Raw genomic sequence first — 26,543 nt, 5'->3', positions numbered from 1 at the left:
TGATAGAGCATCTGTTTTGCATGCAGAAGGTTCCAATTTCAATCCATGGCATCTCCAGGAAGGACTGATAAAGGAGCTGTGTGAAGCTCTGGAAAACCACTGCCAGTCAATGTAAACAATATTGAGCTAGAAGGACCAATGGTCTGACTAATTATAAGGTACCTTCCTGTGTTCCTAGACCAGTAATATCTGGTGAGGCACAGATTCTTCACCCCTGCTCTATTACATTTCAAATCAAAAGTATATGTTACCCTTTTAAAATAGCATTTCCAAACAGTTCTGGTCCGCAGTGAGAAACAGGCGTAAGATAGGTTTGACAATTATGTCAAGGGGAACTGTTTAAGCAAGGCTGCTGTGAGCACAGGATAAAAATCTAGATATTTTATTAGTAATGACAGTTCCAAAATGCATTGCAAAGCAAACAGGAAGCCATGGGATTATGCTCTGAATTCCCTAATGCTTCACTTGTTTTGTTGTGAAAGGAAGACAGTGCAGTATTTCTCATATGTTTGAACTGTTTCTCATGCACCAACAAGAACCAATGATGAAATGTTGAAAATATAGGTGAGTGATACAGAAAGAGTTGTCATAAAGAGAACAGAAACAAATGCATCCCTGTAGAGAATGATGATAATAAAGCAACAAATCATTTATTTTCTGCGAAATAAATGTAAGGTTTAGTTCAAATACCAGGAAGCCACTCTCTAAAACTTTAATCTTAAGTGAAACCAGGTGGGGAGAAATTGGGCTCAAACTGGTCAGTATCAGCTAGGGATGGGAGAATGTGGCAATTTCAGTTTCTTTCACGTTCTCATTTTTTTTACTCTTCAGTTGTCCACACTTCCACATCAGTTTGCATTAAAAAAAGTCCTCATTAAAATTCATCAACAATTTAGTGTGAATTTCTCTTAATATAAACGTTTTTGTATGCAATTTTGCCTTATATACACATTTTTGCAAAGTGATTTATTGGAATATAATTCATTTTGCATGCTTTCACAAATATGTACAAATTAAAACACAAAGAGACACAGAACATTAAAATAGTGCTAGCCAGATGTTCTCATGATGTTCCTGCCTTGCCACATATCCCATGGCTAGCACTTAATCTCTGCTGCTAAAATGAATGTACCACCGGTTCCTGTGAGATCTTCTCCCCCTCCATGGAACTTCCTGCCCCACTTCTAGTGTTGAGATATCCTGATTAACAGCTCACGAAAGAAATCTATCAAAATGATCTGCCACAATCATTCTCCATTCATCCACTATCTGGTCTCCATTTGCTCACATGCCAAATGAGCCTAAAGCTGAACCACTAAGCATAGGAAATAGGGAACCTTCTTCAGTCCAAGTCCCGCATTTATTTCACTGCAATGCACTGAGAACAACATGCCTGCAGTAGGTGAGGCCAGAGGCAAAACTAGGCAGAAGAACAAATGTAAATTTTAACTTTTTACAGTGGGCTAGCTTCTACACACATTCACACACCCCTTCCTATGCTATCGAACTCTAACTCTAACCCTCACCCTTCTCTACCCTCCATGCAGATAAGCAAGAGGCATTCTTAAAGTACAAAGACACATTGCAGACAGGCAAAACGCTTGGATGCGAAGCAGGACTGTGGATAGTTCTGAAGGCCTAGAGAGTCACGTTTGGCCCTAGGCCTCATCCTGACTAGACACCTTAAGTACTGAATGGGAACCACCACCACCTCAATCCACTCAAATCTCTTGCATAAAAGTCCACAGACCCAACACGCCAAATATGGTAAAACATAAGATACCACATCCTTCTGTGGAACAGACCTTTGTAGAGGGGCAAGTGAAATGTTTTGAACAGATGCATTTATTGTCTAAAAGAAGCTTCAGGGAGAGATAGATATGTTTTAGCAATTCAGTTTTCCACCTGAACCAAATTGGACAGCCACTGAAGGCTGAGTGCCTAATTGTGATCTGAAATCTGTCAATTTTGTTTTGTTTCTCTTTCTTCCAGTCTTTAATTCAGTTCCTCTAAACATATTTTTGCATGCATTTTTCACTAATAAAAATAATTGTTTTATGTTATACATTCAATATATGGCAAACTTTCTCCGAATTTATACATCTGTTGGGTTAGGGGACTGCAACACAAAATTCAGAGAAGTGTGAATTTTGAAGGCTAGCTGTGTTTCAGTTCTCCTATTGGTTTGAGAAGTGAGAATTAGGTAGTTTCTCATTTAAATGCAAACAAAATTGAATCTGTCCATGTTCCCTAGTCCAAACCAAAGTTTGTGGCCAGTGCACACCTTTCCTCTGCCCTATTGCTGTTTAGATATGCAGAGAAATGCATGAAGGTCTAAAGCTGACCATGATTTTCCTACATGTATTCACATTGCTCCTCAGCCTACTCTCCCTTATTTATTCCATTTACAATCCCAAAAGGTACCTTTTGTATTGAACACAATGGGAATGTTCATAGGATCACTGTGATCATTTTTCCCCTGAATGATACTAGTTTACTTGGCTTGTCCTTGGGAATCAGCAGGGAAAGGACAGTAAATGTCATCCTTTTTGTTTTCCAGAAATTGCCCATATACAATAAAGAAACATTCTTGGCCCATCTGAATCCCATTCTGATATTAAAGGGTGATAAAGTAGTAAATTTTATTCCTGTTTGGCTACAGTTCAGGCTGTGTTAAATCTGAATTCCAGAACAGCAAGTATTTCTGCTAAAGATCAACAGGTTTAAAGATCCCATCTCTTCGCTCTTTCCCTCAAGATGTTCTGCAACAATAAGAAACCTAGATAACAACTGTAACCTTAGATATATAGTAAACCAGATAAACATCCCCAAACTTCCAGATTTAATAGCAAACAGATCCCAGAGTGCAAAGCATGCCTATTAAACTACAACTGAATCATCATTATGCTGTCTGTTAAAAATGACACATTCTTGAGCCAAAACCCCAGTGTCATAAAACTGGCTTTATAGCACTCAATGAAACTATAGTTGTGCATACAAACACAGGATTTGTGGAACAAATGTGACTAGAAATCTATGCAAGTGCACACAGTGACACAAGTTTACAAACCTCCCCAACACATTGAATATTATGAAGGACCTATGAAAAGAAGAGCCATTTTATAGTGGTTTGGTACACAGAAGATCCCATCTTCATTTTCTGGTATCTCCAGTTACAAGGCTCAGGAAGTACGTAGCTGATGGGAAACACTTCCACCTGATATCCTGGGAAACCACTGCTGCTCAGAGTAGGCAAGACTAGGAAAGATGAACAAATAGTTTGCTCTGGAATTATACAGTGGGGAACTTTAGGTCTCCAAGCCTCTCTATTCAGCCCTCAATACTTTCCCCAGGCCACATCCGTCACCAGTCTTGTTCCAAGCCCTTCTCAAGTGCTTTTGCCTGGCTGGAATGTGTTCACTAGCAATCTTTAATTTCTAGGAAGAGAGATCCCTGGAAACATCATCCTGTCCTCTGAAAGCCCATTCCCCAATTCCAGATGGGTGGGAATCTTCTACAGTCACTCTGTGGTATCGGAGAAGGAGTTTGGATTTGATATCCTGCTTTATCACTACCCTAAGGAGTCTCAAAGCGGCTCACAATCTCCTTTCCCTTCTTCCCCCACAACAAACACTCTGTGAGGTGAGTGGGGCTGAGAGACTTCAGAGAAGTGTGCCTGGCCCAAGGTCACCCAGCAGCTGCAGGTGGAGGAGTGGGGAATCGAACCCAGTTCACCAGATTACGAATCTACCGCTCTTAACCACTACACCACACTGGCTCTACACCACACCGGCACATTCTGTACGTGCTCTAAGACACTGCCAGCTATATGCCTCACGTTTTTGGTGCAGAAAGGAAATGTGGAGGCAGATCCTTAAAGAGCCTTAGTATCATTCCAGCACAACCTGTTTGGGGATTACAACCCAAGATTATTATTATTTTTTTAAATGTTCCATTTAGCACAGCAACATTATGCACTTCCCTACCCCATACAAAGCAGTTACATGCTATGCCTTTGCAGTTTGCTTGGGATGGCTGTATATGCCCTAAACCATGCGGGAGCATCTATTTGCTTATTTTCATACATGAAGATGATCAGTCACATGCTGCCCTACAGAAATTCCAAGATGAGAGGAATGGGCGACATGAGAGAAGCTACATGAAGCTATACTCCTTCCCTCCTTCCCCACTTTGTTTTCTTTTCAGATGTTTATAAACAAGTCTGGGGGTGGGTAGACAGAGGAGGGGGGGGAGAGATTTCTGAACATTTTCTTACCATATGGCAGACATGTATTAGATTAATTTTTGTTTCAAAGCTTGCGAGTACCATTTCTTGATGCAAACCTTTGCCAAGTGGAGGGTTTCCAACTTTTACTACCTAGAACAGCATGTTTTCAAACGATGGTCCTTGGGACCACCAGCAAATCAGTGACACGAGAAGAGGCTTAATGGTGGGTTTAATAATATTTTCTGCATTAGCACAATGCTTTAGAAGTGAGGAACCTACGTACTCCAGATGTTGCTGGAATACAAATCCCATCATCCCGACCATTGGCTATGCTGGCTGGGACTGATGGGAGCCTAACAACATCTGGAGGGTCGTAGGTTTCCTGTCCTTGCTGGAGAGTGTTCAAAGCACCCCACATTCATTATCTCAATCATCACTATAACAGTTCTGTTCAGAAGATCTGTAATGTATATTATCCTCTTATTACAAGTGGGAGACTGTGGGACAGTAGCTAGCTTTAGGCTACTTAGCGACTTCTCAACTGAGTCAAGATTCTTTTTCTTTTGTTGGTGGGCTTCCTCTTCACACACATATCTCTATATCCACCCTGAGCAAGCTATTCCAAGTACACAATATGAATGAATAAGCCTTTTGTTAACAGCAGCCAAATTTCACCTGCCTTCAGAGTGGAAATGCCCCCAGGGACAGTCTATGAAGGGGTGGCTTGACAAAGTGTGGTGTTTGCTTATAATTGACAGAGTATCTATACAAATTAGGACAACTTTCTACCCTAATTGCAAATAGAATATCTCCAGGGGAAATAATATCCATTTCTGGTATATGTTGACTCTTAAAAGAGGTGTGTAAAAAGGGAACAAAAAAAAATCAATCAATCAGATAGATAGTTGCATAATATCTTGTGTATTATATTATCAATGAATTTGTTCTCGGGGGACTTGGAAAAAAGAATATGTAACTGCAGGAGCAGTCTAGGACATTTTGCTGCATGCAGCAAAGAAATAGTACCCATCCCTTTTGAGGAGGTGAGGGGAGAAGTTGATTTTATTTGCATTTTAATGAAAAACTACCTACTTTTCACTTCTCAAACCAATATTGAAACCAAACCACAATTATCCGTCCAAGTTCAGCTTCTCTGAATTTTGCACTGTAGTTCTCCAAAGAAGCAATGTGGACAAAAATGCATCTGTTAAGGGAAAATGTGCATAGAAGTATGTGCATTGGTTAAAATAACATTAAAAATGCATTACATATGGGGAAATTGATTGCAAAAAAGATTTATTTTAATCACTGCTTGCAAAAATGTATACGTTAGGAGAATTTTGCGCTAAAATGCTGAAACATTTTCATGAGGCTGTTTAATTTTTTTTTTTTTTAATGCAGATTTCTGCAAAAAATGTGGAGGACCAAATTTAGGATTGGGAAAATGAGAAACCGAGAAACCAAAAGTGAAAGATTCATCTATCCCTACCCCACATTCTGTATACAGAAGCCAACTGGACTAGGCAATTGAATATTGTTTCAACATGGTGATGAGCAGGCAGCAGAACTAGTTTGCAGGTGGAGTCAGGTAGGTCACATGGCAAACCCAGCTCTGTACTACAATTGTGGGGAATGCCCAGAGATGGCTGGCTGGGGAAGTGGTTGCTACTGGGTAAGGCAGAGCCACTACACTAGCTGTGAGTCACTGTCACTGACTGGGAGGGAACAGGAGAAAGGGGAAGCAGGTGGAGGTCAGCATGGTTCAAAACACACTGCTGGAGCTAATATGGCAGTCTTGCCAGTGTATTTGCCCCACACTGACCTCTCTGCTGGCTTGCCACTCCCCCTCTCCCTTCTGGAAAGCATCAGGGCCCTCCAGGAGGCTAGTGCAGCAACTCCACTCCACCCAGTGGGTTGGGTGTTTGGACCTTAACTTGTCCTACACCCCAATTAGGCCTTGTTTTGATGCAGGACATGTGACCAGTGCTGCTTTAACATTAGCTTGTTCTTAACTCATGGGAAAATTCACAACAGCAGTTCCCATTCAACAACCTTTGGGTGTGTGAATGATTAAAAATGACTGTGATCAGGCCCACATGCTCAAATTTATTGTCTCATGTGATAGTGATAAATCACCCATGCAAATCACATATCAAGTTCATGAAATGGGTGTTGAGCACAATAGAAAATAAAGTGTTGAACAAATGGAGGCAAAGTATTGAAGATGCTCCTTTCCGGAGCACCATTGGAACAAGCGTTCTCCCTTAGTGCCTTGCCTGAGAGTCCAGCAGTGAAGCGGCCTGGATCTCAGTCATTTATTTCTTTGTTCTTTTGCAGTTACTACTACGCTCTGGCAGCAGAGTCAATGCACTCTCGTCTCACAGGGAAGTAAATCTGGCAGCTGTAATCTCCAGATGCCAGACTTGGGAGTACATTATGTGCAACAGCTGGTTCTCTGGGTATGACTGTTGAACTTCCAGCCTACTTTCTCTGCTTAGTGAGAGCTCTCAGTCAGATGCAGCCAAAGAATTTCTTTCATCTTTCTAAGGCTGCAGTCCTAAAATGGGTGGTAGGAAGGAGAAGCGAACCACACCAATGAACACCCTACTAGCCTCATGTTGGTTGGGTGGAAGGGTATTCTCATGCTCCTCCATTTTTTTCCATCTATGATGGTGGTGGTGGTGGTGATAACCATTTTCCTCCTAACTGAAATGATGACACAAACTATTCCAGCTTTAGGGCTAACATAATTACTTCCCTGATTTGGGGGCATATCAGGGGAATGTGGAGGCATTGGATCCAACACTCCCCACCCCCCTGCTCTGGCTCTAGCATGCCTTCCGTACACCCCCACCATGCTGCCTTCTCAGCCCTACTGACATCATATGTGGAAGAGTTGTAACTTAGTATCAGAGAATCTGCTTTGCAGGTCCAATTCCTGGTATCTCCAGGTACAGCTGGGAGAGAACCCTGTCTGAAACTTTAGAAAACCTCTGCCAGTCAGTGTAAACAATACTGACCTAGATGGAACAACTCAGAGCTCTGACATAGTAGAGTAAGGCCTGTGGAAGAAGGAAGCATTCAATATCAGACCTCCTTCAAGTTTGAATCTCTCTCTCTCTCTCTCTCTCTCTCTCTCTCTCTCTCTCTCTCTCTCTCTTGTCTGGTGCTTCTTATGGCCCTAGAATACCCTCCCAGGGACTGTGGGATTGCAAAACCAAGAATCTCCACACTGCTCTCGTTTATACATGAATCACTGCCTTATGCACATTAGTATATTCAGATCATCAGAAATATAGGAGCAGCAACAGACATCATAGGAAAGCACCTCTTGCCATTATTATTATTATGATTATTATTATTATTATTATTATTACATTTATAACCCACCTTTCAGCGCAAAGGGCACACAAACAATTCATTGTACCACAATACAGCAATGTCGCAGAAAAGTAGCAATCCAGAGTAGCAGAAGAAACTAGTTCTTAAATCAGCCATCATCATAAACCAGATAAATTAGCACCACAAAAGAAACTCACATTACATCAGTGAGGGTGGTCTTGGGTAGATAGGAAATAACACCATGAAATAGCATTGTTCTGTCCTTCATTTTATACAGAGGTTGTTTGGGAGCATTCACTTTCTCCAAGCGACAATATGCTACTATATTTAGCCTTGCAAACTTTCCAAGAAAAAATTTGCAAGAACTCTGTGACTGATTTGAATAGCAGGTGAGTTTCATTAGCCCATTCATAATGATTGCTCCATGAGCTAAAGAGAACACCCTCGCTGCAACTGACCCAGACCACTGCACAGTGAGCAGAGACTTGTCTCTCATTATTCAGGGCATTTGTGCAGACTAGCAGAATAACAATATTCAGAAATTCGGTGCTTGGGTGCACTTCACAGGATTTCTTCAGAATCAAATTGGAGATTTATTCATGGATGACAGTCAGTAATCCCTTTATTGGCTCAAATTTCTCTTTCTTTCAGGAATATGTTATTCTTGTTAATCTACTGTGATGCTTCTACATGCACTTGGCCCTTTGAGTTCAGCCTAAAAGGCTGTTACTCCAAGAACTGTAATCCCAAACTGAAGAATTTCTGAATGGTAGGCAAGGCGTGAGTATATTTATATGCATGAACTGCTGCTAATATTAATAAGCTTCAGATATTTTAAATCATTGGTCTATATAAGAATTGCCTTGCTTGCAGTTGTGACCCATGAGGTGGGACAAAGCCAGAGAGCCACCCACTTGACACTGCTGATTACCTAGGTGGGTCTAGGGTGTGACAAGGCTGCAGTGAGGACAGGACTGCAGTAGCATGGACCTGGTCTTAATTTCGCTTCATTATGATTAATACAAAGGAAGCTATTGAAATTAGAATCAGTGCCTGGAGGAAGTAATTGGTTGGATGTGGGCTAACAAATTGAGGCTTAATCCAGACAAGGCAGAAGTGCTCCTAGTCAAGAAGAAGGCAGACTCTTCAGATATTTTGAATTCTGGGGGTGTTCCAGGACTCAGATTTACACCACTTATGCAGAATTAAAGAACAGCTAGCCAGTGCTCTGAATCAAAATGATGTGGTCATTTTGTGGGGAACCTTTTTTTCAATCCAAGGCCAGCATTCTCTTGTGGGCAACCTTCCAGGGTCACATGATGGGCAGGTTCAGACACAAGAGTATGCAAAGCAGTGGATGTGGCTGTTAACTTTGTGCAGTAGGCTGCATTCCAACCATACAAAAGCCAGAGGTTTCCATACATATCACATCTCTTCAGCCTTCTGCTAAGCAAGCAAGAGGCACTATCACAGTTCATGCATTGAAGCCCAGCAGAAGCACTCAGGGAGGTTATGGCCTGGGGGTCAAACAGAGGATTTCCTTGGCCAGAAGTTACCCTATTTTTTTATCTAGGTGGTATGCACTGCTGATGCTTTCTAGAGTGATCAACTATTTTTGGAATGGTGTGTCTTCACAGATTTGAGAAGCCCCATGCAACTTGATGAAAACAACATCTAAGCCTCCATTCATATGTTATCCAGCACCATGTACAAAAGGGACAGTGGACCCATACAGCCTTCAACATCCTACAACTTTCTGGTCCTCCAACATCTGTGCATCTCATATGGGCATATGAACAGGGAAAGCCTATGCATGCAGAGTTTTATGTCCATGGGATTCCACATGATCTGGAACCTTGTTCAATCAAGGTTTCAGATTTCTCTATGCAGATAGCCACACACAACTCTTTGTCAGGGATGGGAGGCAGGAAAGCATGCAATATTGGGGCAGGGCTAGCAGCCTGACCCTACAGGATCTTCTGCATTGTCCAAGCCATTTTGCCACTTGAGAAAGAAGGTGGCACCATCCTCCATCCCACATACAGAAAATGATTGGACTACAATCTTTTTTTCAACACAGGGACAGCTTTCTCCGAAGAGTAGCAAACTAACATTGTGGGGATAGCAGAGGCAATGCAGCCCACACAACTGTGTCCCACAACACTTCACCACCACTCCTCATCATCTACTATCTGAGGCAGTTGCCTAACTCTGTCTAATGGTAGGGCTGGCTCTAAGCCTGCTTGAAAGGGATAATGCACAAAGCAAGTTCAAATCAGCTTGAATGCATGAAAGTAGGGTTGCCATATTTCAAACAGTGACAATCTGGACAGAAAAGTTGTTGAGCTTTCCGTTGACGTTTGGCAACCCTGTAAGAGTAATCACAGGTGAACTACCATAAGTTAAGATTACATGTCACATCAAATGCTACTCCTACAAAGAGTCCTTGTTCAGCAGCAAAGACATGTGACACTGTTTGCATTGCAGCCAGAACTGAACTATCCATCTAGGATCAGGCAATGATTTGCAGAAGACCATCTTCTTTTACTTGCATATATCTAGCATATATTTTTAACCACCTGCAAAATGTAACCATGCTTGTTCTAGACACATACAATGATATATTGGAAAGACTTATCTCAAACAGATCTAATTCATCTCCTTGACATTTCAGGGCTGCTTCCCCATAGTCTGCCCTTGGAGTAAGTGAGACATTTCCCCCCTTATATTTGCACTTTAGAGTTGTGATTTATTTTCAACAGTACAAAATGTGTTATGCTATATTTAACTATGTTTGAAATCACAACATACTCTCACCACTTTGGCAGATATATATCACAAATAACCCCTAGCAATGCATATTCATTTTATAAAAAATGCCAAAAGGTTGTAGAAACTTGTTCCACAGTCTGAGGTAGAAACCTATATCTTCATCACATTTATCATTACTAGGATATTAGTTCTTTTGTTCTTCTTCTAAAAGAGAAGCAATGTGGTATAGTGCCTTGGTGTTCATCTGTTGGGTTGAAAGCCACACATCATACTCTGAACAGGGCCGGTTCTATCATTAGGAAGAGTGAGTGACCATCTCAAGCAGATGCTGAAGGACAATGACAGATGGAGGACAGAGCTGTGTGAGTTGTGTGGCTTGCCCTGTGCCTCCTAAAAAACAAAGCAACCGAGACCCTGATCCACCATGCTGTCACAATGAAGATTTTTAGGACTTTGACTGATAAGCAGGACAACCCACCTGTCAATGATTTCAAGTGAATGACAGTTGGGTTGCGCCATCCACTTGCCAATGTCTTAGTCTAGCTTGCCATACTAAGAGGGTCATTTGCCCTTGATCTGGGGTGCATTTGTTCACTGTCTGTAATCTTTTCAAGTTCTAAATGAATTGCTACTTTGTAACATCTTACAAAGCTTAACATAGACTCTTGCACAGATGAACTTTTATCAAAATAATAATAATTAATAAAATCCTAACAGTCCAGATATTTCAATGCTCATTTTCTTTTGTCAGCCAAAAATATTTAAAGACTGGCATCGAGAAGGTAAGTGTCTGGCATTGCATGATACAATAGAGAAGATGCCCCAGTTGCCAGCCTTAAAGTTTAGGTGGTTTACATGGGCATAGGAGATCCTTCAGATAGTGTGGTTAGAAAACATTTGGTGCTTAAAACTTTAATTCCAGAACCTTGAATTGGGACAGAACACCAGACAGATAGTAAGTGTAACTGGTGCAGAACAGGTGACCTATGATTCGAGCACCTAGGTCAAGGTTGGGAAACCTGTGGCACCCCCAGTGTTGCTGGACTCCAGCTCCCATCATCCCTGGCTGCAGCTGATGGGCATTAGTGTCCAACAGTATCTGGACTGAAAGTACAGATCAGCAACTCCTGCTTTGAAAATTGGCCGGTGTGGGGCAAATGAGCACAATCTTGATTCCAAGTAAAATATATTTAGGAAGCATGCTACCCCATCTCAAACATCTAGATCTCAAGCTCTAATATGCACATCTTTTTACAATGAATAATCTCTGCCTACAAATAACCTGCCACATGAACCCTTCCCCAGGAAATCCTCTCAGCACAACAGGTGCTATGCTTCAGAACTTGCCTTCCTAACTCAAATTTGTTCCCAGCCTTCTCATCTGACACAGTTTCCAACTACTGGCAGGTTTTCTAAATTTTGACTATTTTTATGTATATTTCTACCTACAAGAAACATTTTCAATTACAATATTAACTTTAAACATTTCCTGTGGTTTGGACTAGACTAATTTAAAGCATATGGGATTGATAATAACATCCTACATCCTAAGCCTCTTTGAAGGAGGAAAAAAAAAATCAATGCAGAATTAGGAATGTGGCACAGAACTTAAGTTTATTTTCCCCTATAAGTACATTCCCATGCATATGTGTTTTTTCCTCAAATTAAGTATAAAAATTTGCAGAGAGAGATGGGGGTGGGGATGACTGTTCTGGTTCTAATGCTAGGGTTATGATGATCTATTTATTCCATGAACATTCAGTTGGTTTGCCACTGGTAATTTAGCAGAAAGTGCATCTGTGGTCCCTCTAAGGACCAAACTAGACATGAGATCAGTGCTCAGATACTATCACATCACCAGTACTGAAGTAAAATTCAACTTGCCTGATCAGCCAGCTTCTGTCCATGGAATGCAGATGGGACTCCATCTTGCCCTTCCCATCAGGCAGTAACATGTCTTGGGCCACCCCTGCTCCAAGATTCTACCCTGGAGGTACCAGTAGCCCTGTACAGATGTTCCACAAATATATGGAGGGGGATATGGATTGCGTATGGATTCCCAACTCCGGATGTTCATGCATTAAAAAAAAAAAACTTTTTTGAAGGTCAGAACAGATCTTTCATATGTATGTACAAATTACATGTGCATAGGGTCCAGAGCAGGACAGAGTAGGCTCAGTCTATATTCCTCACTCTTCATGATTGTCATATGTAAAGTATGCACCAGGAGAGTTAGCCTTAGAAAGGCTTTTACACCTGAACTATCTCACTGATGCTAAGTAGGACTAGATCTAGCCATATGTCTAGCAAGACAATGCCGAGGCTGTCTAGTGCTTGGGCAAACCGGTCGCAAAAGATTGGTAACGTAACTTCTAGGGCAGTGTTCTTCAACATTGGGTGCCCAAATGTTATTACATCCATCCAGAGCCAGCTTAATAAAGTAATAAATAATAATAATAATACCCCACCCATCTGGCTGGGTTTCCCCAGCCACTCTGGGCAGCTTCCAGTGCATATAAAAACATAATAAAACATCAAATGTTTGAAACTTCCCAATACACAGCTGCCTTCAGATGTCTCCTTGACATCTGATGGGAGAGCGTTTCACAGAGAAGGTGCCACTGCCAAGAAGGCCCTCAGTCCCCCAGCCCCTCCCCAGATGGTGTCCCTGCTAATACAGGTGTTACATAATACAGGTTCTGATTTGTAAGAATTCAGTTTGTGTGGCAGCACCTGCACTTTGGTACTCCCTGCCTATTGATATCAAGCAGACATTCATTTCTTTTTGGCGCTTGCTTAAAAAACTCTTGTTTAGACAAGCCTGCCTAGATTCTTAGAAAGCTGAGGTAATTTTAACCAGTTTTAATATTTAAACGTTTGTATGTTTTAAAGTACAGTTGTCATTTTTTCTTGATTTTATCGTTTTATATTTCTGTAAACCACTTTTGAGGGTTTGCTTTGGTTTGGTTTTTTACTATCAAGCGGTGTGTAAATGTTATGAAATAAATAAATTCCCATCATCCTTCACCATTGGCCATGCTTGCTAGGGCTGATGGGAGTTGTAGTTTGGCAATATCTGGAGGGCCATAGGTTCCCCACATCTGGCCTAACGGTAGTACAGGCCATTTCTGGGAAGGTTTTCCAACTAAGCTGCATTGACCTTCAACAACTCACATTAACTGTTTTTCAGCACCTGTTAAATCCCTCCCCCAAAAAATATGGAGAAGGAAGCCAAGAAGTATCTGCTTGATATTATTTCTCAACACTCCTATCATCGGCAAACCCATATATCAAGATTTTTCAAGAACTGACAAGTTTCCGTATTTAAAGACAGCATTTTTTATTTATTTTTTAAAGATTTCATTGTCAGCAACTGCAATTTGGCATCCCCTGTTATCAGTTTTAAACTGGAACGAAATTCCCGTTTGACATGTTCCTTGTCAACATGACTGCCACCTTTGTAAAACTGATTTTTTTAACCATATATATAATTTTATATACATAGCATTCTAGTCTATTCCCTACTGTTTGAAACCAAAACTAATTTAGCTTTCATCAGTCCATAGCCAGTCAATTCAATGTCAGAGCGTATCAGTGCACAGTGCCTGCTGTGCACTTTAAATTCATAGCAGACCTGCCAAAAAAGAATTTGGCAAGAAAGCAGCAAAGTCCCTTTCCCCACCGATAGGATCAGAAAGGCAGACAGCAACATAATCAGTGGCTTTCTTATCCAAGGAATCTACACTCAGACCATGTCTACATGCAGGGCCGGCCCTACCATTAGACAGAGTGAGATAGGCAGCAGACGCCAGGGGCTGTGGAGCAGACAGAGCTGCGTGCGCCACCCAATCTGCCCTGCAACCCTAACCTAGGCTGCTTCCCTCAGATACTGTGGAAGATGCTACCCTATCATCAATGCTGAAGGAAGATTCAAGTGCAAGTCCATTTGGCTTCTATATGTGGATTTGGAGAGGTGGCATCATCTTGTCCTTTACCTCAGAAAGCAAAATGCCTTGGGCCAGTCCAGTCTACATGAATTTGTGTGTGTGTGTGTGTGTGTGTGTGTGAGAGAGAGAGAGAGAGAGAGAGAATGCTGATTGACAGTTGGAAGAGGAATGAAAACAAGGGGGTTGGGGATGGAGTAAAGTAGCTGGAATCCCAAACATCAGCACACTATGCTGCAGCATTTTGTTGCAGGCCTCACTTGTATATGCTAATGTTTGAACTGTATTATTGTTATTGACATGCTGATTATTTATTGAAGTTATTTATTACTGTTATGCCTAGCATCTCCAGGCAGGGCTGGGGAAGACTTGTATCTGGAATCCTGGAAATCTGCTCCCTGTCAGTATAGACCAGGATTGGAAAACTGAACTGGATAGCGGGCCAGATCCTCACCTTTCCTATCCCTCATGGGCCAGGTTTGACATCACAAAGATGTCAGGTGATGATTGCTGAGACTTCAAAGCACTACAAAGGCCTTGCAAAGAGCCCTGTATGGTGCTTTGAAGTGCAGCTGATTTGCAAGCAGCAGGCTTGAAAAATAGTACATCAGCCAGTATTCAGTGACTTCAAGTCTGCATTCTGCAGGGAGTGGCTTCACAAGTGAGTCCCACATGCAGAACTCAGCCATGCAGCTGACCCAGATGCATCTCTATCTGCCCCACACTTGGCATCACTGGCATGTGGGACAAGTGGCCATGAGTTATGGGAAACAGTCATGGGTCAAACTGGGAGCCATGCTGGGCCAAACTTGGCCTGAGGGCCAAAGGTTGTCCACCCCTGGTGCAGACAACACTGAGTTAGATGGACCAATTGTCTGACTCAGGATAAGTCCGCTTCCTCTGCTCTTCTTTGAGTGGAGGACATAGCTCACTGTTAGATCAACTGTTTCAGGTTCCATCTCCTATAATACCAGAAAGTCTCTCATTTGGAATCATGGAGAGCTTCTGCCAGCCAGTGTAGACAAGACAGAGCTAGAAGGGCCAAAAGTCCAATTTTTTATACCCCCCTTTTTTTTAAGAACGGAGCATGATGGATATGTCAATCAATGACACATGGAGTTCAGTGTCAGCCTCATTGCAGAATTGTAGTAAAGCACCAGGTCCTCGGTCCTCCCCCACCCAGCTAGCTTATAGAGGGACTTTTCTTCTCTCTTCATAATCTTCTATCCAGGCAAAAGCACGAAGTAGACATCTGAACTGCTGAATTAGAGAATGCTCCCCAGCATGCTGCTCCCCGCACTACACACACAGAGACCAAAAAACAAGTGAGATCAAAGAATCCCTGCAGTCTATTGAAATACAATTGCTTCCAAATCACATTGTGGTGTTCCAGGCTTAAAAGAATGGGTCACTGCCATTTTATTGTGGAGAAGCTACTGCTAATGAAAGGAACAATGGAAAGATTAGTGCTACCAACCATGTAGAAGCAACACCACTTTCGGTTTAATTGCAGTGAACAAAGCAAATAGGAAAGAAGGCTAGCCAAGTGACAAAACATAGTAAGGGAAGGGGGGTGGAGACACAAATGGTGGTTGTCCACAAGAGACTCTCAATCACAGCACAGGATTCCAAGCATATGGTTACACCCCTGCAGTCAGAATGGTGTCCTCCACAGCATGTTGAACTACAACCCCCAACATCCCTGATAATCAGCTATGCTGTCTGGGGGCTGATGGAGTACAATGTCTGGAGGGTCCCACCCTTGATCAAGAGCTTTGCTTCTTATTCCAGGAGATAGGTCAGAGCTGGAGAACGTGTAGTTCTCCAGATGTTTTTAGGCTCGCAACTGCCTTCAGCCCCAGACAACATGCTCAATGGTCAAGGATAATGGAAGTCAGGAGTCCAGCAACATATGAAGGGTGGCAGGTTTCCCATTATTAAGACAGGTAGAACCTACCATAATTGCCAGAAGCAGAGGAGTGGGACTAAGTAGGTGGAACTTCAGTGCCAAAAAGCCTGTTTGTCCTCTAAGCAAGGGTTGGTGCAGAGGACAAAAGCATCACATTAGCTACTCCTTGTTTACAGAATCTTGATCATTGTTATTGCATTGTTATTGCAAACTGATAGAAAAGTGGTTATTGACTTATGTTCTCCATGCAACAGGTAACACTGAGTAAATGAAGGCATCTCATTCAGACCTGAATATGTAAGAACTGGGAACAGCTGACATTAGGAGCAGGACCACCAGGTGTGGTCCAACTCCTCACTCACAGGGGCAAGGAGTCCTGCAGCATCAAACCAGTGGTCCATCTAATCAAAGCATTGTCCATTCCAGCCTGGTTGGACAACAATTCCAGACATCCCTGACCAGTGACCATGGTGGCTGAGGGTGATCACAGATGTAGTCCAAAACATCTAGAGGGCATCAGGTTGGGGAGGCTCTGAATGCAGCTCTCAAAATATTCAGCCCTGAGACCTGAGGTAATTTTAAGAGATGAAACAGGGAACAAAACCTAAGATTTTCTGTGCACAAAGTATGTTGTTCACCACTAAGCTATAACCTTCTTCCCAATCCTTTCTGACAAATCACTCTGAAGAATGTCTTGCATCTCCATCTCACACCTAGTTGTAGAGTATTGGGCAACTTCATTTATTCACCTAAGAAAAAAGTGCTAGATTTTCCCCAATGCATTTTCATCAGTAAGAGCCAGGCACATTACTTTAATGTAACTGTCAGTATCTCATTCTTGTCTGCACTTCTGAGCTAAATTTCAAAAGCTATTTAAAAAGTTTAATCATTGCAGTCTTTTCTGAAACCACAAAACATTCAAATCCACTCTGCTGCCAACATTGCACTCCAGGGATTCAATGCTTACTGAAAATAACCCTGGATGAAATCACACCAGGGCCACAGCTAATTTTAGTTGCATGTAAGTAATATAATAACATCCATAAAGGTAAAGGGACCCCTGACCGTTAGGTCCAGTTGCGGATGACTCTGAGCTGCGCTCCTCTCGCTTTACTGGCCAAGGGAGCCGGCGTACAGCTTCCGGGTCATGTGGCCAGCATGACTAAGCCGATTCTGGCGAAACCAGAGCAGCACACGGAAACGCCGTTTACCATCCCACCGGAGTGGTACCTATTTATCTACTTGCACTTTGATGTGCTTTCAAACTGCTAGGTTGGCAGGAGCAGGGACCGAGAAACGGGAGCTCACGCCATTGCGGGGATTCTGATCAGCAAGTCCTAGGCTCTGTGGTTTAGACCACAGCACCACCCGCGTCCCTCCAATAACACCCATAGTTGTGTGCAATTAACATAGCATCTCATTCTGATATTGTTACCTTAAAAGACAGTGAATAGTAATTGAAGGTGGCCAGCTGAAAAAGGAAACAGGGATCCCATGCTTTGAAGAACTCGGTAGGAAAGGGAATTTCACCAAGTGTAACTTTACATATGCAGGACCCCTAGTCTCTTTTTCACTCAGCTACCCTACATGAACCTATTGCTAAGTAATTAATTAGGATTTGAGGTTTAGAACATTCTTTTAGCATATGTACCAATTTACTTCAAAACAAAAATGGGGACTCTACCATATGACCTGTTTATTGAGCATTCATCTTGGTTTGCTTGCACAAAGCTTATACAGAGGTTAGACTATGCCTGGTCTTTACTGATTATTCATTCTGATTTGAATGCTGGAAAGTTCTGCAACATGCAGTCATCTCATTTTCATTCACTTTAATATGTTTGCATGATGTTTATATGTCTTCCCACTAGTCCTCCCACACTTTGTAGTGCATTTCTCCATCACGTTCCTAACTACAAAAAGTCTGTTGTGTTTTTTGAAGTGGATCTGGTGTGCTGGAGCGAAAAACACTTTAATACATTTCAGTTGCACAAACCTAAATTTCCAATGTGTGCTTGAATCCCTCCCACAAAATATGACAATCCGGAGACAACCTTAACAGTTATAATCATAAGAACTAGGCTCTAAATGTTTGTTTGTTTTTGTTTGTTTGTTTTTATGAGTTGGGTCCAATGTTAGCTCTACTCAGAGTAGACTCGTTGACATTAATGGACAGGACTAACTTAGGTCCATTAATTCAGCTGGCCTATTCTGTCTAAAGTTAATTGCATACAACCCAATGATTCTGACATTTTTGTAAGCAATTTCCACTCATATAATGCATTTTTGTATGTTATTTTCATGAATATATGCATGTTTACACACATTTTAGCCTTGTATATGATTTTTTGGGTACACAGCATCTGGGGACCCCACCAGAAAGATGCTCCATGCTGCTCTTTCAGATGCTCTGCTGAAATCAGTGGAACCTAAGTTAGCTGTGACTAAATCTTTGCATTGATATCAATGGGACCCTCATCTGGATCCAACCCTATGTCTTCTCCAAAATAGCATACCAGAAAAACAAAACATAATGGGGTACAGTTAAAAACACCCCTGAGCAGTTAAAGGGATGTAAAATTGCATGCACAGATGCCTCAAAGTTCACACACACATACACACACACACACACACGTGCAAGGGACAAGGATGTACCCAATATTATCAAGTCCACTGAGAGAGAGCTTCAATGACCCTGAATTCTGACACTAGCAGCCCACACTAATAACATTTTTAAAAGACTTTCACCTCAAAAATGCAAATTCCAAGGCAATGATCTAGAAAGGTACTGCCACAACCTCTGAATCCCTAGAGTTCTCTGTAGCTCTGCAACTTCTGCCCAGCCTTGCCTCCTGCTCTGCCTTCCTCCAGCCTGGTCCTGCCTTTCCTCACCTCTCACTTTGCCACCTTCTTTGTGGGATCCTGCACTGCGCTGGAATCTTACAGATACCAGCAGAAAGGGGCAGCTGGGGAGTGTATTGGATGATAGAAGGTGGAAGGCTGGAGACACTGTTAGTTGGTGAACATCAACTATGAAGTTTAAAAAACAGACTTCTGGGGTGAGAATTTTCTGCAGTTTACTAAAGTGCGGTCCCCAGTCAGTAGCATCCATTGTCCATCTCCAATCCCAGCCTCCGTGATTTCATCACACACTCCCCCCAAAATTATTCACATCCATAAAGACTAGAAACACAGTCTAGGAGTCTAATAGACAATTGGTTGGCACCAACTGCAGCAATTAAAAACTTGGACCCTTTTTTGATAGCCTATGTTCTTAGTAAGAGTGTTAGTCATGATGGCCATCAAATGAGTAGCCTTCAGTGAAAACAACCTCTATGCTTCCCTGCCCTTCACTGTGGTTCATGTGAGGAAATGAGAGTTAACAGCAGAAGAAGTATGAGTAAAGACTATACATACATACACAGGAAGGATCTCAAACCTTTCCAACCAGTTACACATATATACACTGTGAATATTTTGGGCAGAAAAGAAATTCCCAAGGATTAACATCTGCACATAATTGCCCTTAGAAGTACTTTCAGAAGGCTTGTCTTTTCAGGAACCAATCTTAAGATAACCACTAGTTTAGCACAGAAAGATATCATCTGTAATTATAGCTCTCTTGTTGAATATGATTACATTGGCAAGACAGGTAATGGGGGTGGGGAGTTGGGAGAAGGATTGTATGTCAAACTGAATGTTGCAGGGTCATAATAACTGTGTCAAAATGAGTCCACCCCACCTGCATTCTCTTTAACAGGTTTAGGATTCCACTGTTCCCTAACGGAGTTCTTGGTATAAGCCAAGGCAATAAAGGAAAGGGACTGGAGGCTAGGTTACATTTAAGGGGTCAGCATACACTTACCAAGCCTACGCATGTAGATATGGCTACTGAAGAAGAACTATAGTTCCTTATAAATCCCTGATAGAAACACTGTTCAACTTCATGTTCCTGAGAATGCACGATGCCATCTTCCCCAAGCACCTGGACAGTGAAACCATTGCCAAAAAAGGCCGAAAGCTGGAGGTCCAAGAGAAGTTCCTGTCCAAATGCTGAAAATTTATAGTGCAAGGAACTCTTAGAGCTCACGGTTGATCGTTTCCTTCTAGCACTGCGCAAAACATCATGCGTGATGTACGATCCACTGGAGTCCACTTCAACAGGAGTGACAAAGATGTAATCTGGAAAGGGAAAGGGTTTATTAGCCATCAGCCTTCATGAGCCAAGGGCATGCCTGTTCATTTATTAGTTGGTTAGTTTTAGGCTTTCTTGCCTAAAAAATTAACCTCTGTAAGACATTTTTATGCAGCAAAGCAGGTTTTCAGTAGGGCACATTCGTTATCACCATTTGCAAAGTGGCACAGGGAGTCTGCAGTCTGTGTTGATACAGCCATGCATGCATAAATACTTCTAAAGCAATGTCAGCCGGCCCCACATAAATGACAAGGATTATAAAACTGGACTAGTTTCCTCTGCCCTCTGATCATTCCCGCCAGGAGAGACGACTTGGCGTAGCTGTGAAGTTTCCCACAGTCACTTTGGAAAAGACATTTGTCATCACCAAGGTGTCGTTTTTTCCTGCCTCGTCCCTTCAATTGAATGATGACAAATGGGAAGGTGGCTTCCCCACCCCCGCGCAATCTCCCTGTCTCTCAAAAGCAGAGCAAAGAATACTGCAGTCCCAAGAGGAATTGCACACAATTTGTTCAACTGGATTAAAGGATTTAATGATTAGTGTCTCAAAGGATTCAGCGTTCTCCTCCACTAACCCCACCAATGGCAGCTTGGCTAGTCTGGTTTTTAAGGTTGTAGCTGACCTCCTGTTGAGAAAGATCACCTCAAACCTGCAAATTTTGCCTGTTTCTGCTAATTCAGCTGCAGTGTGATTTCTTGTTCATGATCAAATAAACAAAGAAGTACAATGAAAAGATTGTGAGGCAATATACCTAGAACAAAATTCCTAAACCTGGTCTGCACTGCTGCATAGCTGTCAACTTTTCCCTTTTCTTGCGAGGAATCCTATTCGGAATAAGGGAATTTCCCTTTAAAAAAGGGAAACGTTGACAGCTATGCACTGCTGATCACTGGCATCCTGATTATGATCCTATGTGCATTTAAAGGTGACAGGATGAACATGAAAGGATTACATATGCATGTAATACTGGCTCCAGGTTTTGAAATTGAGGCAAGTCACTCCAGAGGGGCAGGTCCTCTCTCTATAGCCGCCCCCCCCCCCCCCCGCTCCAAGACATTGTGTCTCACACACTTACCCACCCATTTTGGCCCCAATCCACACAACCAGAGAGAGAGAGAGAGAGAGAGAGAGAGAGAGAGAGCGCACATAATGCAAGTGGAAGGTTTCAACTCATGTCATGGCTTGCATGCTTGGGGACAGCAGACAAACATAGGCAGTGATAGCCAAGAAAATCAGGAGATGGGCTGGTGCAGCAATGGAGTGCCTCTGGGTCCAACAAGCCACGCCCACCTGCCCTGCACCTGATATTTTATATGACAGCAAGTGTGCCTCAAGTAAAGATGGGACTTCCTGCGAAAAGCAGAATTTGCAGGCATTGCAATCAGCTGATCAGCAGCACCTGCAAAGCATCAGATGATTGGCAGGTAAGTGAACTAGCTCACCTGTCAAAACAGTCAATGGGAGAGGAGGCCCAGCAGGGTGTGTGACCTCTGCAGGTCTCTCTAGCTGGGTCTCGGAACTCTCCCCAAGCTACTATCCCTCTCCCCAGGCCACACCCCTCACCCCCCACCCCGCTTTGCTCCTGCCTTTACATTTTTGCTTGGGTGGAATGTATCCCTGAACTCTGATCATGGCTCTTGCTTGCCTGGAGTAAACTAGCCTGCTGTCCAAAGGTAAATCTTACATTAATTGCTTTGCTCAGTTTTGCCTCTGGTCCTGCTCACCACTAGACTAGAGCCCTCAGAAGTTTGCCCAGAAGGAATGAAAAAGGTTTCTGTAGAGGCTTGATTTTAGTTCTAAATGAACTGAGAACATTTCCTGGAATATGCCCCCAGCTCCCCAGTGGTTGCACATTGTGGGAGAATATCTGTCATAATAAGTATGCCTCTGTAGGAAATTCTGCCTCTCCAATTAAAGCATTTCTTTAAAAATCCCAGATTTCCTAGGAGTTCTAGATCTTCAGCAACATCTGTTTCCACATGCCATCATCATAATGGACTATATCCAAAGCTAGGCCTGTTAAAATTAGTGAAGATTGATTAATGTCAATGGATCTACTTTGAAGAAAATTGAGTTGGATACAATCCATTGCTTTTCTTTTTTCCTTAATGATAATCTGAACAAGGAAAGCAACTGGCAGAGCACCTTTCTCTGCCAAATTTGTATGGCAGGACAAATGCTAGAGATAGAGTTAAAGCGGTGCAGAATTGCTAACTAGCCCATCCTGCATTACAGGGGGTTAGACTAGATGACTCTTGGGGTCTCTTCCAACTCTACAGCTCTATGCCTCCATTAAATGTAAGCAGCAATAGGTTGCCTTTGTGTTAGACAGTGGAAATGATATATCACAAGCCTTTCACTTTCCAGTGGTGTTAATCAGTGGCAGAAGTTCAGGATGCTAAACAGGCTGGTAGCCAAAAATGCAAGCAGCTGCGAGAGGGAGGAATTCCCCAGCGAACAGACACAAGGCACACCAGGATTTGCCTTTCCCAGTCCTGTGCACACTGTACTTGTTAACACTCCCAGCTAGCAAGAGCATCACGCTTCGATCTTCCTGAGCTACAGAACATTCACAGCTGGACATCCTGCTGAATCTATTTGTATATTGATATCCATACAGAACATGAGTAGGGATTTTTTGTATTCTTCTGCAATATGAGCCGGAGTGCTAAAGCATGCCATGCAATTGTTTGTAACATTAACTTATCTTTTTTTAAAAATGGGAGCTTCGTCTTCAGTCCATGATTGCCTGCAATCACCTGTTCTCTTTGAAATCTAGGAATCATTGCCTGCCTGTTCACACACGTTTTAATACACTGCTACATTACATTAGCATTTCATTCTTTCTTTCATTTTGGGCAGAAGGCTGGAAGTGCTTTGAAAGTGTAAAGATTCTTTCTACTGAGATGTTTCAAAGAGAGAGAGAGACTTGATCTATTTCTTACAAATCCTTAAGCACATATTCTTTATTGTCTTCCTTTCTTTTTGCACTTCAGGCTGGTTTCTTTCCATATTGCTGAAAGAGCTGTGCAAAGAGACTGATATTCACCAGTTTTTGTTCACCAGTCATCAGGAATGATCTCCACCTCTATTTCATTTACACAGAAGCAAGCCCTTCTTGAAACAAATGGAACTTTTATTACAGCTAAATTGGGTCTGAGCTATCAGGGTACCTATTCTGTAATCCTTCTACCAATTTCTCCAGACTATTCTTATAGTCTATTGATTCTATAGCCGTTTTAACTTTCTGTTGGACTAGATGACCCTTTCAGTCACTTCCAACTCTATAATTCTATGATTCTATTATTTAAACATCAAGGGCAATAGCCATTAACAAAGCCGTTCTCCCCAAAATTGTTCAACTTTTACCAAACCACTAACACAACTGGCCATCACAATGTTTAGCCTCTTATTCATTTCTGTCTCAGCAAAGAAATAGTTCATTGCAATTATTGCATTGCTCACTTGTCACAACCCTCAAACGGTCCCATTTTACAGATGAGCCACACTGAGGCAGTCACCTGCCCAATCCTCCCCGCACAGTGCAGTCCTATACACCTCTCTAGTCAGAATTAAATCCCACTGATTTGCGTACAGTTTACTCTCAGGAAGGTATGTAAAGCATCACACCCTCAATTGAACTCCATAACCAAATCTGGATTTGAACACACCTGGTCTCTTAAGTCCAACTTCCAGCGCTCAATCCACCACAATGGTCGAGTCATGGCTACTTTTGACCGAATCAAAGCATTGGTCCATCTAGCTCAAGAGCAGTCACACTGGCAGGCAGCAGCTCTGCAAGACTTCAGAAGGGGCCATTCCTAACGCTACCGGGAGATGCCAGGGATTGAACCTGGGACCTTCTGCCTGCCAAGCAGGTGCTCTGCCCCTGAGCTATGGTCCTTCCCTGCTGAACTATGGTTTGCACAGTGGCCTCCGGTGAAACTACTCCCAACCAAAGAATATTAACAGTTTCCCGCCTCCTGCTCCCATGGGCTCCCGCACAGGCGAGAAAGAGGCTCATTCATTCGCATTGTAATCGAAAAGGATACGAACCGTGGTTAAATCCGCCGATGCCGCCGCTGTCACCAGTTAACGCGGCCGCCAAGGACACGCAACAGAGGCAGCACAGCTGCAGACTCTGCAAAAAAGAAGAGAAAGAAGAGGGGTATCTCAGGGATACGTGGGGAAACCTCGATCGGATCTCGCCCCGCTGGCTCCCACCACCACTTACCTTTGCAATGCTGCCGAGCCAGAGGATGGTGAGCGAGTGCATCGGGGTGGCGTCGCCGATCGCCACGGGTAAAGTCCACAGGAAAAGCAGGAGGCAATCCATGGATTCTTCCTCTCGCCTCGGTACATCTGGGAAGGGGGCGGCCAGGAGTGTGGGGTGGGTGGGGGTGCGGTGGGTTTACCTGTCGCGGCCACCGCCGCTGCCGCCTCCAGCAGCAGCAGCAGACACGTGCAGCGGGAGATCCCGTCTCCTCCGCCACATGTTCGGGGAGATGGTCATGGGGATTGGCATCCCCCGCCTGCACCGCCCACCGCGGGCGCAGGGCAGCCCATGCAGAAAGGAGCGCCGAGGGGAGCCCTGCTGCTGCTGCTGCTGCTGCTGCTGCTGCTGCTGCTGCCCGCCCGCCCGCCCGCCTTCCCCGCCTCCTCCGCGGCCAGCGCGCAGCTTTTGAAATCGGCTGCAGCTCCGCCACCAGGACGCGGCGGCCCCAAGGCGCAGCTGCCCCGGCTCGCTCGCTAACTCGCTGCGCGCCGCAGCCCCCGGGGAGCGGGAGCAGCGGCTCGGAGGGGGCGCAGCGATGGAGCGCACCAATGGGGGGGGGGAGAGAGACAGAGAGAGAGGGGAGCGAGGAGGCTGCTTGGTGGCTCCGGGCGCTTTGGCAGCAGCGCCTGCTCTCAACTACCGGGGATGGGGCGGGCGCGGGGAGGGAAGAGAAGGATCGGCCCTTCGCAGGCTCCCCTTGCTCTGGGCTGCTCCTTCCTGGGTTCTGTTTCTTTGATCTTCTTCAGCCATTGGAATCTTACTGTTCTTCTTATTGTTGTTGCATGGTATTCAGCCGAGCTCTATGCACAGTAGGCCCATTGGTTACCAAGGCTAAGTTAGTTGTGTCTATTAACTTCGACGGCGGAACTAGCTTTGGATACAAAGTGCTGCTACTGTGATCTAAGTGCTACTCAGAGCAAAGCCATTGGAATTAATAGATCTGTTAGGCATGGCCGCTGATTTCAGAGGCGCTGCTCTAACTAGGACTAAGATTGGATATAAACTATTAGCTCCACCGTCTGTGTTAAGGAGGAATGACCATAACTTGTGTAATTGGTTGTAAATCACTTAGAAGCCTAAAAACCCCTGTCTGAGACTTTGCTAGAGCTCAGTGTAGATCAGGTGGCTATGTCGTGGCCTTCTAGGTATTGTTGGCCAGGCTAGCTGGGACTGATACGAGTTGAAATCCAACAACATTTGGAGGCAGCAGGTCAACCATCCCTGGTGTAGACAGTGCTGAACAATGTGGACCAATCACATGACATTGAGGCAGGTTCCTATGCTCCTAATCATGGTCATAATGATCATCATCGTTGGCGAAGGAGGAGAGGGAGTAAATAGCAGAGCAACTCTAAGCAGGTTCACTCAGAAGCATGTTCCAAACATGGCTCATTCTCAGGCAAGTGTAAACAGGACTGTAGCCAGAGAGAGGGATATTGGAGAGGGGGGAAAGTTGGTCAGGGCATGAAAGATGTTGCCTTTTTCTGTGAGGATTTTTACACTGGCTTCCTTCTTGGGCTATTGTTGATAGGTAGGCCTGCCATACCTATGCTTGATTGGGGGGAAAAGAGAAAGGAATCTCAGAAATGGTAACAGAACAAAGTAAAAGCTAACAAACCCAGAACATTTCTAGAACATCAGCCAGCCTTGCCTGCAGTGCCAGTCTCTTTTTTGCTCAATATTCCTTCTGTGCCCCCAGCCAAGCTTAAGAGGCTCTAGCTCCCTCTGCCTGCCCTCTGCTTCTAGGGTCTATGAGTTCAAGGTCAACTTCCAGACAACCTGTTTATTGAGCATCCATCCTGATTTGTTTGCAGGGGTTACACATCATAACAAGCAATTGTTATGTCACACTTTCCAGTGTGCACTTTCCATCACA

At 43.4% G+C, this 26,543-nt stretch overlaps 1 protein-coding gene across 4 annotated transcripts in view; it reads right to left on the bottom strand.

The window, feature by feature from the left end:
* Positions 1-25,095, bottom strand: part of ADAMTS18 (ADAM metallopeptidase with thrombospondin type 1 motif 18) — a 97,388-nt gene extending 72,293 nt beyond the window's left edge. For 3 of the 4 annotated variants that reach the window (XM_081018458.1, XM_081018459.1, XM_081018460.1), the window contains exons 1-2: positions 24,448-25,095; positions 20,061-20,377 (exon numbers count right to left, since the gene is read on the bottom strand). In XM_081018458.1, the coding sequence (XP_080874584.1) occupies positions 20,061-20,377; positions 24,448-24,727 (597 nt within the window). In that variant the 5' untranslated portion in view covers positions 24,728-25,095. The remainder of the gene's footprint in view (positions 1-20,060; positions 20,378-24,447) is intronic. The other variant, XM_081018461.1, reaches the window with a different exon arrangement.
* Positions 25,096-26,543: the final 1,448 nt, after the last annotated feature.

This window comes from Podarcis pityusensis (genome assembly GCF_964106645.2).
Source record: "Podarcis pityusensis genome assembly, chromosome: 8".
Taxonomy (NCBI): domain Eukaryota; kingdom Metazoa; phylum Chordata; class Lepidosauria; order Squamata; family Lacertidae; genus Podarcis; species Podarcis pityusensis.
Note: the sequence above shows the minus strand (reverse complement) of the source record. Positions and strands in the feature narration are given on the sequence as shown.